Raw genomic sequence first — 13964 nt, 5'->3', positions numbered from 1 at the left:
CATTCAATGTATCTCCTCTCCAAACCTGCCACAAGCCACTGTTTTTTCCAGAAAAGAAAGGGGTGTAGGGATGGTGGGGACCTTGGAGTTTCCTGGCAAGGCAGAAGAGAAGAGACAAAAGCAGGAGACATCATGAATCAGATGCATGTGTGAATACAAACAAAATAAAACAAATTTTGTATAAAACAGACCATGGATTTCAGAGATATGCATTTTTCGGATACCTTTATAAATAGCCAAACCGGTGTATAATGGGAAAAATGCTTTGAAAGTAAGGTACTATTGAAATGTAAATACAAACAGAATAACACAAGTTTCATGTAAATCGGACCACGGATTCTTGAGATACGCAGTTTTTTCAGGTACCTTGAACTATTGGTGACCCAACGGGTCATGGGTAGTCTAGTATTCCCTATATTTCAGTAATATTGCTTCAAGTAAATTCTAACATCTTTCTTCTTTTTGATCTTTTACAAGGTGGATGAATCTTTTGAAGACGAATTTCATGATGATGATGATTTCCTGGCAACCTTGGCTCAGCTTGATGAAGAAATTCCTATTAACAAAAAGGTAGACAACTCCAGTTTTACATTTTTTTTTTTTTTTTTTGGTGCTCATTGTGGTATCAGTAGCTGTTTGTGTTGTCTGTGTTGGAGTGGTGGCGATGCTAATGCTGATGATGATAACTGCAGTAAGAAATTCAGATATCTTTGTTGGTAGCATGGAAACAAATATATTGCTCTTACCATAAAAGATCAGTTGTTCAAGTATGTGTAACTTCAGTTATCCTTTTTTTAAAATCCTTATTGAAGGAATTCAAGACAGATAGTGATTTTGTATATTGAATGTTTTTTTACCTCTGCCTTAGCGAAGGTGGACGTATTGTTTTCAGTCACGCTTGTTTGTTTGTCCGAGGACAAGATATCTCAAGAACCACTGGATGGATTCGGATGAAACTTTCAGGGATGTTTGGCCACATGACTGGCACAAACTGATTAGATTTTGGGATTGGTTTGATACTAGACAAGGATTCTGTATTATTTGTAATATTTACTTTACATGATTAAGATCTTATGTTAACTTTCAAGTCTTTTCTCCTTTTATGCTGTAACTATTTTGAATGGTGAATTTGTTAACTTTGGCTTGTATGAGATAAGGATAAACTATTTATTACTATTACTAAATTTTCTACAGCTACCTTCACATTCCATGACTACCATTGGGATCAATCCAGTACCAGACAAAGATTCTGGATTATTTTTCTGTTTTTTAAGAGGCAGACCCAGGAAAACCTGGGATGAAGTGGTGAAGCACGACCTTCAAATATTGGGCCTTACTGAGGCAATAACTTGTGACCGAGACCTTTGGAGATATGCTGTGCTTGAAGATCCGACAAGCCAAGTGAGACTATAACCCATGGCCTATGCCAGTGGGTGTAACCAGCTCATTTATGAATGCCCTTCATTCATTGGACAATAAACCTTGCTCGTGAAGGCCTATTAAGGCAAGTGAAATCAAAATCACTGACATGGCCGATGACAGTACCGCCTGTCTGCTTTGGCATGGTTTCTATGGTTGGGTGCCCTTCCTAATGCCAACCACTTTATGGTGTACTGGGGGTATTTTTGGTGGCACCAACAGCAGTGGGGTCACCAAGTAACTTTCAAGACAAAGACCCCTCGACTGGGAAGGGGAGTAGTATATATTAGAAACATTAGAAACAAGAAAATACATTTGAAATTTCTTAGTATCCTGTTCATTATAATGTTTAGAGTATGTGAAAGCTGTTAGTTGTTACAACAACTAATATTCAAGTTGAATGTTCTTAGAGATGAGCAGCAGTTCATTTTACAGAGGAGGCAATTCTTTCTCATATCTAAATTTCTGTAACTTTTATAGAGTTGTTGCCATTAAAATTGACTCAAACAAACTGTTTTTAAGATGTCAGATTGGTTAATTAGGTCATCTATTTTAAACTATTTAAACCTCATGTGCTTGTAACACCTGGCTGATTTGCTGTGATATTGACAGCATTAGTTTTCAAACTTTTACAAAAGGACATGCCTATTTTAATGACTAAAATTCTATACTTTCATTTTCATTGCTAGGCAATGTGATAATATGTGTGTATGGGTATGAGGGTGGGTGGCAGTGCAACAATTCACTTTTAATAAAAGTATGGTAACCTATATAACAATGTGCTAATATCATTTCCTCAATGAATAATTATTTTTCCTTAAAACATATTTAATGTACATTACTAGAGCTGGCACAGTAATGCACCAGCTCTAGTATTCAATCCTCAAAATAAAAGAATAAAAGAATTCTTCAGCTGATATTTATTCTTAATGACCATATTTACTCCTTTCTAACTCTTCTCCAAATGAGCCAATGAGGGGGGTGGGGGCTTTATCTTTTGTTTTCTGTACATGTTCAATTAGAAATAACAGCCAAGTGTCTCTTGAATTATAACCTACTACTTTAAAAAGGGGAGGACATATTGGATAATGCAATTATATACATACAAAAATAATGGGATGGTCATAACTAGAATGTCTTTGATTGTAGATCTGCTCAATCAAAGATGACCTGGAACTAAACATCATCTTCTATTGTTGATTACACTCTTTTTTTTTAATATATACATTAGGCTAAAGTCAAAACACCTGAGAAAAATGCAGTTACTCCTCAGAAACACACACCTTTGAAAATAACTTCTAGCTGTTCAGTCACTCCAAAGAAAAGTGTTACACCCAGTAAAGTGACACCAGAAAAAAGACTCACACCGAGACGAGGAACACCGGAACTTACAGTTACATATTGCAAAGATACTCCTGAAAGAACTTCCAAACAACTTACTCCTTCCAAATCAGCCACTCCTTCAAGTAGTCTTGGTAAGTGCTGGATTCTCTTTTTTTTTTACATCCTTAACCCTTTAGTATTGAAGCTTGTCATATCCAGCCAAAATATTCTGCCTGTTTTATGTTCAAACTGGCCAGGTCCTACAATATCATTCTAGAAATTAAGAGTTACTTAATCAGAATCTCAATGATACAAAATAATGCATGATTAATTCAAAGCAATGTGAATAAATAAGCATTTTTGATAGAATAATGTGAATGCTAAAGGGTTTAAATTTCTTATTGTCTATATTTCACCTTTTTATTTCTCTCCTTTCTCAGTTTCTCTTACCACTCCTTTCTTATATGGAGGTGAAGTTTGTCACATTTCACAAGGCAATGTAAATAACATGATAGTAGCAATAAAATAAGACCTTAGTAGGCATAGGAATGGCTGTCTGGCTAGACATTTGCTTCCTACCATATAGTTTTGGATTCAGCTCAGTCCCACGGCATGGGACCTATAATCCTAGTCTGACCAAAACTTTGTGATTGGATTTGGTAGGCGGAAACTGAAAGTCAATCATATATATGTGTGTGTGTGTGTATTACTGTCTTCTTGCCTTGAGATCACATAGTAGTTGTAAACAAGTATCACTGTCATATAAGCGGAAGGTGTCATTTCCAGTCTTCCTTGAAAATATGTCTGGTCATGGGGAAATATCACCTTGCTTAGAAACAGATATGGGTTGGTGATGTAAATTTCATCCAACCCATGTGAACTTAAAAAAAGAGGCTACTTAAATGATGACAATGATATTATCATTGCTGTCATTTTTAAATCTGCTTTTCCATGCTGGTATGGGTTGGATAGGTGTTTTTTTTTAAGGCAGGGTTTTATGGTTAGAGAGCCTTAACAACAACCCTTTTAGTCACGTCTTTATGGTTAGAGAGCACTTCATTTTACATTGCTTCAATCTATTTGGCTGAAAATAAGTATAAGCTTAGTGCTAGTGCAGCCATCTCTCCCTTTATCTGTTAAATCCTCAATGTTCCACTGAGTTAATGGTTTGGAGGGTCAAGAGGGTAATTTAGCTTGCTGCTACGTAGGTACCTAAAACAATTACTAGAAGCTAATACTTGTTTGCAAGTGACAGCTGTGAATTTTACAACAGCCTTGAATTTTATTTTTTAAAGAATTTTGTTTTGGTATTTATATTTTTACAGGCAACAGTCTTACTAGTAAATTGGCTGCCAAAATGAAACAAAAGAAAGAAGAACCAGTCAGATCCTCACCAAAAACACCAACCAAAGCAATAACCACAGTATTAAATAATTTTGAAATATTCTACTTTCTAAACAAGTTAAAATACATTCATCTTGTCACAAAATTCTTGTATATTTCATAAGGTGCAAGCATGGTTGGGTAGTTTAAGAAGGTCACTCTACAACAATGTGATTTTAGGTTCAGTTCTACTGTGTGTCACATTGGGCAGGTGCCTTCTACTATAGCCCCAGGCCAACCAATGCCTTGTGAGTGAATTTGGGAGGTAGAAACTGAAAGAAGCTTGTCGTGTGTACACGTGTGTGTGTTTTAGTATTTGTTTCCCACCAAACTGCTTGACCAACCTGTGTTTGTTTATATTACCATAACTTGGCAGTTCAGCAAAAAAAAACGAAAGGCTTGTAGAATAAATCCTGGACTGAGAAAAAGAAGTGCTGGGGTTGATTTATTTGATTAAGTCCTTCAAGCAGTGCCCTAGCATGGCTGCACTCCTACAAATGAAACAAGTATAAGAAATGAAACAGGTATTTGGTTTCTGTAGCTTTGTGTATTATGACAAGGTATCTTACTGGTTCAATCTGTGTATTTTGAGATAGTAAATTATTCTTAGTTTTAGTTTCCCATGGTGCACTGGGCAATGAGAAATCTCCCAGTATAGCTGCAGACCATGTCGCGAGCCTGCTCTCAGTGCTCAGCCATATCTGCCAGGCTCTCTTTTACAATCTTCAACCAAGTCATGAGAGCTCTGCCTCACCTATACTCCTCTTTGGCTTTTACTCAAGAGATACTCTTAGCACTTCATGAGCTAAACAAGTTCTGCCATCACACAATATTGTTATCCTGTAGATTACTTACCCTGGCTCTCTCCATATTTTAATTGACTCTTCAATGTCTGGAAAAACTTTTAAAAATTGTTTTAACATTAAAAATTTCTTTAAAAATGCAAAAAAATTATTACTTACCTCGTTTTGTTTTAATTACAACAAAGTTAATGAATATAGCAGCTAACTGGCAGAGTCATTAGAGTGCTGATGGTTAGAATGCCTTGTATTTATCCTGACAGTCACCACTCCCAAGTTCAAATCCTGCCGAGATCAACTTTGTCTTTCTAATCTAAGACAGTGGATTGATGGAACTGTTGGAACATTAGACTGGACAACTTGTGGTATTTCTTCCAGGACATTACATTCTGAGTTCAAATCCTCCCATGACATTACTTGGATGGCAGACTTAATCAAAATCCATCATCCAGTTTAATACTACCATTTTGTAGCTTGGGTGCTTTTAGTGGAGTTGACTCCATTGACATGTCTCCAGTTGAGGATACCTTCCTAACTAGTCTTGAAGGCCCTGTAAAAGGTTACTGTCTTTCCTCCTGACTAAAAGTTAAAATAAAATGACAAAATATGTTAAAAAAAAAAAAAAAAAAAAATTCTCAAGATGCTAAGAATGAATTTTTAAAAAATCGTTATATTATATTTTTGAAAAATCCATGGTACACCTAAATACCCTTTGCTGCTCACACTTTGTAAATCACTGGTTTAGAGATTGAGTCAGTGAGAATTAAGTAATTTAACCTTTTAGCATTTAAACTGGCCATATCTGACCAGAATGTTCCACCTGTTCTATGCTCGAACTAATCAGACCTGGCCTCTCACACTTTATAATGCCATAACAATCACATCATGAAAATCTTGAAGCTATGAAATAATGCATGATTAATTCAAAACAAAATGAACAAATAAGCATTACATTTCACAGAGTAACCTGAATGCTAAAGGGTGAAGCCATGGATAGAATGGAATGACAGTGACAGAATATGAACTGCTAGCTTCTCTGTTGATTTTTCTGTCATCCTATTAACTTCAACATCTGCACTATTAAGTTTTTATTTTTCTTGTGTAATTCAATGATAACACCCTGCAGAATATTGTTGCTTTGCATTGTACTAAAGTATGTTGTTATCTATTTTCAGACTCCCAGTCAAAAACCTAAAGTTAACATTCCAGAAACGCCCACACCAGATGTAAGACTTTGATCTTCTTCTTCTCTTCCTGCTTGCACTTGTGAATTTTATTTTTAACATTTGATTCTGAAAACTGAGCACTTTCAAATGTTTATATTTTACACATAGAGCAATGATATTTGAGCTTTCTTGAATTTTCAGTTGGTCTTGGTAAATTCCAGTGCTTTTAAAACTAATGTCAAGGCCAACATGTATAAAATCCAGTTGCAGTCTCACACTGGTTGCTGTATCATTTGGTGGTAAGGATGAAGTGTATAAAATATATAATTTTATTTACACATTTCTACTAGAAACATGTCCGTGTCTAGGAAAAGGATGTACAGAATATACATATTGATGTTTTTAAAAAAATAAACCATGATGTATTTTCTATGTAAACTAGCAGAATCATTAGAACTTTGGAAAAAATTACTTTGTGGCTCTTTATGTTCTAAGTTCAAATCCTGTTGACTTCCAGTTTGCTTTTCATTCTTTTGGGGTCAATAAAATAAAGTACCAGTCAAGCACTGGGATCAATAGTATCATCTAATTTCCACTCAAAATTTCCGGCTTTATGCCTAACTTAGAAACCTGGCAGAATTATTAGCGCACTGGATGAAATCATCATCATCATCATCGTTTAACGTCCACTTTCCATGCTAGCATGGGTTGGACGATTTGATTGAGGACTGGTGAACCAGATGGCTACACCAGGCTCCAATCTGATTTGGCAGAGTTTCTACAGCTGGATGCCCTTCCTAATGCCAACCACTCCGAGAGTGTAGTGGGTGCTTTTATGTGCCACCAGCACGAAGGCCAGTCAGGTGGTACTGGCAATGGCCACACTCAAAATGGTGTATTTTACGTGCCACCCGCACAGGAGCCAGTCCAGCGGCACTGGCATGATCTCACTCGAATGTCTTTACATGTGCTACCGGCACAAGTGCCAGGAAGGCGACGCTGGGCACAGGTGCCCACCCGTCGCTACGTTCTGAGTTGAACTTTCGCCGAGGTTAACTTTACCTTTCATCCTTTTGTGGTCAATAAAATAAGTACTATTGAAACACTGGGGTCGATGTAATCGCTGCCCTTGTGGCAAAGTTTGAAACTATTATTACTATTATTATCATAAGCTGAAACTTATTGAATTACAGCATTAAGTTATGAAGTTTGAACTTATGATTCAAGAAAATTTCCCTTCTTGTAAATCATATGTACATTCTACTTTATGTATTAAACCTATGCTTTCTTGTATCATTATCATTTAGTACTCACTTTTCCATTCTTGCAAGGGTCAGACGGTGTTTGAGGCAGATTTTCTGTGGCAGGATGCCTTTCCTATTGCCAACCCTCACCTGTTTCCAAATAAGGTAGTGTTTCTGCATGGCCTGACATGTTATCACAGAATATTGGAAGTAAATGACACTGCTTGCGAGACAGTGGCACTCATTTACAACTATCACACAATGTCAAAACAAGGAGTCAAACACTCACATGCGCAGGTATATATCGAGGTAGTGAAATATGATCTTCAGTTGAGTCTCATAGAGGCAATGATAGGTCACTGAAACTATTGGTGATTTGCTGTGCTTGAGACGAAATGCCAAGCTAAGTGAAATTGTGGTCGTTGCCAGTGCTAGTGACACATAAAAGGCGCCCAGCACACTCTGTTTAGTGATTGGTATCAGAAAGGGCATGCAGCCACAGAAACCAGGCCAAGCAGACTGGAGCTGATGTATCTCTCTGGCTTACCAGCTTCAGTCAAACTGCCCAACCCATGCCAGCAAGGAAAATGGACATTGAATAATAATAATAATGATGATGGTGGTGGCGGTGGTGGCAATAGATAGATACAGATATATATATATATATATATATATATATATATATATATATATACACACATACACACACAGTGGGCTTCTTTCAGTTTCTGCTTACCAAATCCACTCACAAGGCTTTTGTTGGTGAAGACACTTGCCCAAGGTGTCATGCATTGAAACTGAACTTGGAGCCATGTGATTTGGGAGCAAGCTTCTTACCACAAGATTTCACTTCTGCCTATGATAAATAAACATCAAATCTAGCCTTGTTGGGCAAATAGAGCCTGTTGTAAAACAGGATTCCATCTGTTTTATCAAACACACCAAAGAACAGCTCAGCTTGTTTTGTCTGGTTATTGCTTGATCACCAAAAGCATCTTCATTCTTTCAGTGGTGAGAGACAGTAATTTACAAATCCTTATGACTGCTCTGAGGGATAGGCACTGATTTTACTCATTTGTATCTAACCATAGGATTTCAACTGTATTCATTATGCAAATAATATCTACTTGTAGCCTGCAGACAAGAAAACCTCATACCTCTCATATCTGAACAGAGAAGGGCCTCAACATCTTGGATCTAAAGAAATTCCAACGGTAAGAAGAAATTTTGTATGAAAGAGAAAGAGTAAGAGAGAGAGAGAGAGAGAGAGAGAGAGAGAGAGGGCGAGAGAGAGTGAAACAAAGAAAGACTAAGACAAAAAGAAATAAAGAATGAAAGAGAGAGAGCAGCTGCTGTATTTTTGTATTTGGCACTGACTAGAACTATGTTAAGATGAGGGATTTTATTTGAATGTGAAGAATCAATTTAATATTTGACTAAACTAGAGATGTTCTTTAACCCCTTTAACAAGCCAACACTAATCAAGCAGATATATTTTCCAGTTATGACTGACCATTCTGTTTTTTTAGGGTTATCTTAGACTACTTTATCTAATGTGCCCTTCATTTTGTTTCAAGATATTAGTCTCTGATTATTATGGAGATTTGGCTGTTATTTCTAGCAGGTCATGTTACTTACAAGAGGTTCTTTTAAATGTCGTTTTACATAGTTGAAACCTTTTTGTTAAAGGTCTAACAGTTTTTGTTCTTTTTTCCTGTAGTACATTCAGTATAATATAATGAACTTATTGTATACAGTACTGTGTTGTGTTTTTGATTTTGTTAGCATGTCCACGAGTGTTAGACATGAAATTCAAAAATGTGTCCAAGGTTTTTAGAAAGATGGTAGATAATCTTGTGGGTGTCTACCAAGTCAGTTGTCAGAGATTGGAGCTTTAATGTCTCCATGCTCAGGGAAGCAAAACATTCAGAGTATGGTAGATGCCTTATAGCATCTTATAGTCTGGTTGCACGTTGCTGAACCGTTTCCAGGAGATAGATATGCCGACCAAGATAGGGAATTGTTTGTTGTCTTAGTCACGGGCCTATTGGCATTGGAAGCTTGTATGAAGTAGTGACATGTCAGCACTTGTGCTTAGAAATAATAAATAAAACCTCAAATGACAAAGATAAAACAAGTTAACAACTAAAAGTCTATGTTGTCATTTGACCTGCTAGAAATAGCAGCTGGAAGTCTTCAATTTACATCCTTCTGTCTCAAAACAAACGACACGTATCTAGAATAAAAAGATGGTTACATCTAGAACACTTCAATCATATTTCTACTTGATTGTTGCTGACACAAGAGCTAGACAATACCAATAGGAATAAATAGAACTGTTAAAAATGTAATTTTTACAAAATATGAAAGGTGAAATTAATTGCTGTAAAGTGGTTGATATTAGGAAGGGTAGAAACCATGCCAAAGTTGACATTAGAGCTCAACACAGCCTTGTGATTTGCTAGATCCTGTCAAACCTCCAGCCCATACCTACATGGAAAATGAATGTTGATATGGGTTATTTCTTTCAGACAAACATTTATTGTTCAACACATTAAATGTGATGATATTTAACTTTCATTGAAAATAATCGAAATTACTTTGAATTTTATTTTTTCTCTTTTTCTGTTGTACAGGGAGCTGAGAACTGTTTGGAGGGCTTAACGTTTGTAATCACTGGAGTTTTAGACTCAATTGAAAGAGATGAGGCAAAATCTTTGATTGAGCGGTATGGTGGTAGAGTAACACTTTCACTGAGCCGCAAAACAAATTATTTGGTTGTTGGTCGAGAACCTGGTCAAACTAAAATACAAAAAGCAGGCAACTTGAAAACACCACAGATTGATGAAGATGGTTTGTTTGATCTAATCCGCAGTAAACCAGGCAAAAAATCTAAATTCCTTATCAATGCAGAAGAAACAGTGAAAAAAGTGAGTGCATATTCTTGTACACATCATTTGTTTCTAGCTCTTATAACACACTGGGAAGGTATAGTGAAGATGGCCTAGAGCAGTAGAGTTCCAAGTCAAAGGGGGCCTCAATCTTATGAACTACGTGGCAACCTCACTAGTGCTGGTGTCATGAAAAATGCATCCAGTACACTGTATAAAATGGTTGACATTAGGGCAGCCAGCCAAAGCAGACATTGGAGCATCAGGCAGTCCTCTGACCTGTTGGATTCTGTTGAACCATCCAACTAATGCCAGCACAAAAGACAAATGTTAAAAGATGGTGGCGTTAGAGGTGGAATACCATATATTTAATGGAGTCATTTCAGTTAAATAGACCTTTCTTTTTCAAATGCATAATCTAAGAAATTGTCATCCTCATTACTATACATGTATTAAGGCTACAAACTAGCAGAATCGTTAGCACACTGGATAAAATGCTTAGTGGAAGGGTATCTATCCAGCAGTAGAAAAGCATGCCAAATCAGACTGGAGTCTGGTGCAGCCTTCCAGCATGCCAGCGTGGACAATGGACGTTATATGATGATGATCGCATTTAATCTGTCTTTCGATTCTGAGTTCAAATTCCACTGAGGTTAACTTTGCCTTTCATCCTTTCGGGGGTGATAAAATAAGTACCAGTTGAGCACTGAGGTTGGTATAATTGAACACCTACCTTCTCTAAAATTCCAGGTTTTGTGTCTATAATAGAAAGAATTATTATTCTGTTGTTGTTACTTATTTATTTTTCTTATTATTTTTATCATTTATTTGTTATTCAGGAAAAGTTGGAAACAAAGAAAAATGACAAAAAAAGTAATGTTAAAAGCCCATTAAAAGCCAGTTGTGTGCCTTCTACCTCAACTTCTACCAAAGACACAAAGCCAGACACAACAAATATTCCCAAAACTCCTTCAGATACATCACTCCTTTGGGTGGACAAGTACAAACCAAACAAGTTAAAACAGATAATTGGTCAAAATGGTGACAAAAGCAATGCAAAAAAACTTTTCAAATGGATCAGTAACTGGCATGCAAACCGCGCGGCAGGAATCAAACCTCAGTCAAGTAATGTATTCAGTTTGAATTCTTAGATAATCCTTGTTCAGTGTTTGTATATATTTGTATGTCATCTAATCTCAAGCCAACCCTAATCAAGTGGACTTAAGAACAAAGTTGTTCTAGTCATGACCATACCGTTTTTTCTTTTTTTTCTATTTTTTTTTATATCAGAGACTACACTGTCCAATGCAGCATTTACCATTCAAGATGATGAGGTATGAATTAGATAATTTTTGGTTGCTGCTTCTAGCAGGTTCAAGTAACCACCAGAAATGTTAGAGCATCTGTCTAAATACCGTACAATATTTAGTTTCATAATTCTGTGTTCTGTGTTGAAACTCCACTTGACTTGGCTGTTCTTTTGTTTCTGTGAGTTCTTTAAAATAAGTACCTGTCTTGCAGTACAGTCATTTCAGTGATCTGTATCCATCCCTTCCAAAATTGTTGCCCATGTGGAAACATTAGGCTCATAACATTTTCTGATATTTAAGTCCTGCCAGGATCGGCTTTGCCTTTTACCCTTCTGGAACTAATAAAAAGAAATTGGTGTTAGAAAGGGCATCCAGTTGTAGGAACCACTTCAAATCAGACTGGTGTCTGGTGCAGCTCCCCAGTTTGCCAGCTCTGGTCAAACTGTCCAACCCATGCCAACATGGACAATGAATATTAAATGATGATGATGAAATTACCATGATTTGTCATGTACTTGTAATTGACACAATCAATTATACCACACCTCTGCAAATTAGTGGCTTTATACCAGTATTAAATAAATCCTATAGCTTTTTGGTAAGGAAATACCTGCATATTAAGTGTAGGTATAGGCTCTATGGTCTAGAAATTTGCTTTGCTACCTTGTCTTTGTGTTTGATTCCATCATACAGTATCTTGGCAGTGTATTTTCTATCATAGCTACATCATTGGTTCATACCTTAAGATTAGAATTTGGTAGATAGAAATGATGTAGAAGATGTTTGTGTGTGCATGCATGTGCACACACACACACACACACACACACCATCATCATCATAATTTAACGTCAGCGTTCTATGCTGGTGTGAGTTGGATGGTTTAACAGGATCTGGTGGGTTCAGGGACTGTATCATGCTCCAGTGTCTGCTTGGTGTGGTTTCTACAGCTGGATGCCCTTCCTAATACCAACTACTTTACTGTGCCCTGGATGCTTTTTGTGCCACCACTACTGAGGTTGTCATGTAGCTTTCAAGACTATCAACCTCAGGATCTGAGTAGGTTCTTGTAGAGGAGCCACATGGTTACTCATATTTAGTAGGAGAGGCAGAGATGATGAGAAGGAGCTGCAAAGAAATAGTGGCAATGAGATGCCCAGATGGCCCTTCATGGTACAAGGTGAGTAGAAGTGGGTAGGTGGTTTGCTAGATTGCATGAGGAACAGACTGCAACTGTAATAATTGGGCTGGGTTGACAGGTGGATGATCAATGAGTCATAAGTTGAAGATAGAGGAATGCAGAAGAGAACAACAGGACAGTAATGATGATAGAGTTGGTAGGGGACAGACTAGAGACAAAGATGACATGGTTGGCAGTGTCATGCATAATGAGAGATAACTTGGTTCAGTGGGTGGGGGAAATGAATCACAGTAATGTATAACTCCTATAACTCAGTTAGTCATTGAGAAGGGTGGGTATTTTTGAAAATCTCATATTGCCTCACATCCCAGTCCTTGTCCCCTCTATGAAACTCAGGGACTTGAGCTCAGCTGTCACCACTTCTCATGTTTTCCTGGATCTCCCTCTTCTACAACTTCCAACCATATAAAGTGTTTGGCATGCCATATGAGATTTACTTTGTTCAAACTTCTTAGGGCAATTATTGCACCCATGACAAAGTAGCTCACTGACCTTTAGGCAGTTATTGTGACCATGGTCAAGCTATTTACCATATTATTTTATGAGTATTTCAGTACCATAATCTCAGAATCACTAGTTCAAGAGAATCTATATTACATTCTAAAATGTATACACACATTTCAGCATTGTTTTTCTTTTAGCAATTCTATGTTCCTTGTCACTTGTATAATTTGTTTGTTTAGATCGATTCTATGGTGGAAATGATAATGGTGCAGGTTCAAAGGCAGCACTTCTCTCTGGTCCACCTGGCATTGGCAAGACAACAACTGCTCATGTTGTCTGTAAGGTAAAAAAATTAATATTTTTTTCTTTCTGCTTTATTTTAAAAAATTATTTTCAGTAAGGAGGCGCAGGAGTGGCTATGTGGTAAGTAGCTTGCTTACCAACCACATGGTTCCGGGTTCAGTTCCACTGCATGGCACGTTGGGCAAGTGTCTTCTACTATAGCCTCAGGCTGACCAAAGCCTTGTGAGTGGATTTGGTAGACGGAAACTGAAAGAAGCCTGTCGTATGTATGTGTGTGTATATGTTTGTGTGTCTGTGTTTGTCCCCCCAGCATCACTTGACAACTGATGGTGGCATGTTTACGTCCCCGTAACATAGCAGTTCGGCAAAAGAGATCAATAGAATAAGTACTAGGCTTACAAAGAATAAGTTCTGAGGTCGATTTGCTTGACTAAAGGCGGTGCTCCAGCATGGCCACAGTCAAATGACTAAAACAAGTAAAAG

General features: G+C 37.2%; 1 protein-coding gene across 2 annotated transcripts in view; it reads left to right on the top strand.

The window, feature by feature from the left end:
- Positions 1-13964, top strand: part of LOC106878293 (replication factor C subunit 1) — a 49147-nt gene that overhangs the window by 13750 nt on the left and 21433 nt on the right. For both annotated transcript variants that reach the window (XM_052966605.1, XM_014927477.2), the window contains exons 7-14: positions 478-570; positions 2651-2894; positions 4068-4165; positions 6101-6151; positions 8469-8549; positions 9972-10265; positions 11066-11351; positions 13418-13521. In XM_052966605.1, the coding sequence (XP_052822565.1) occupies positions 478-570; positions 2651-2894; positions 4068-4165; positions 6101-6151; positions 8469-8549; positions 9972-10265; positions 11066-11351; positions 13418-13521 (1251 nt within the window). The remainder of the gene's footprint in view (positions 1-477; positions 571-2650; positions 2895-4067; positions 4166-6100; positions 6152-8468; positions 8550-9971; positions 10266-11065; positions 11352-13417; positions 13522-13964) is intronic.

The sequence above is a fragment of the Octopus bimaculoides genome, chromosome 3 (assembly GCF_001194135.2).
Source record: "Octopus bimaculoides isolate UCB-OBI-ISO-001 chromosome 3, ASM119413v2, whole genome shotgun sequence".
NCBI classification, from domain to species: Eukaryota; Metazoa; Mollusca; class Cephalopoda; order Octopoda; family Octopodidae; genus Octopus; species Octopus bimaculoides.
The sequence above is the reverse complement of the archived record's forward strand: the minus strand, read 5'-3'. Positions and strand labels throughout refer to the sequence as shown.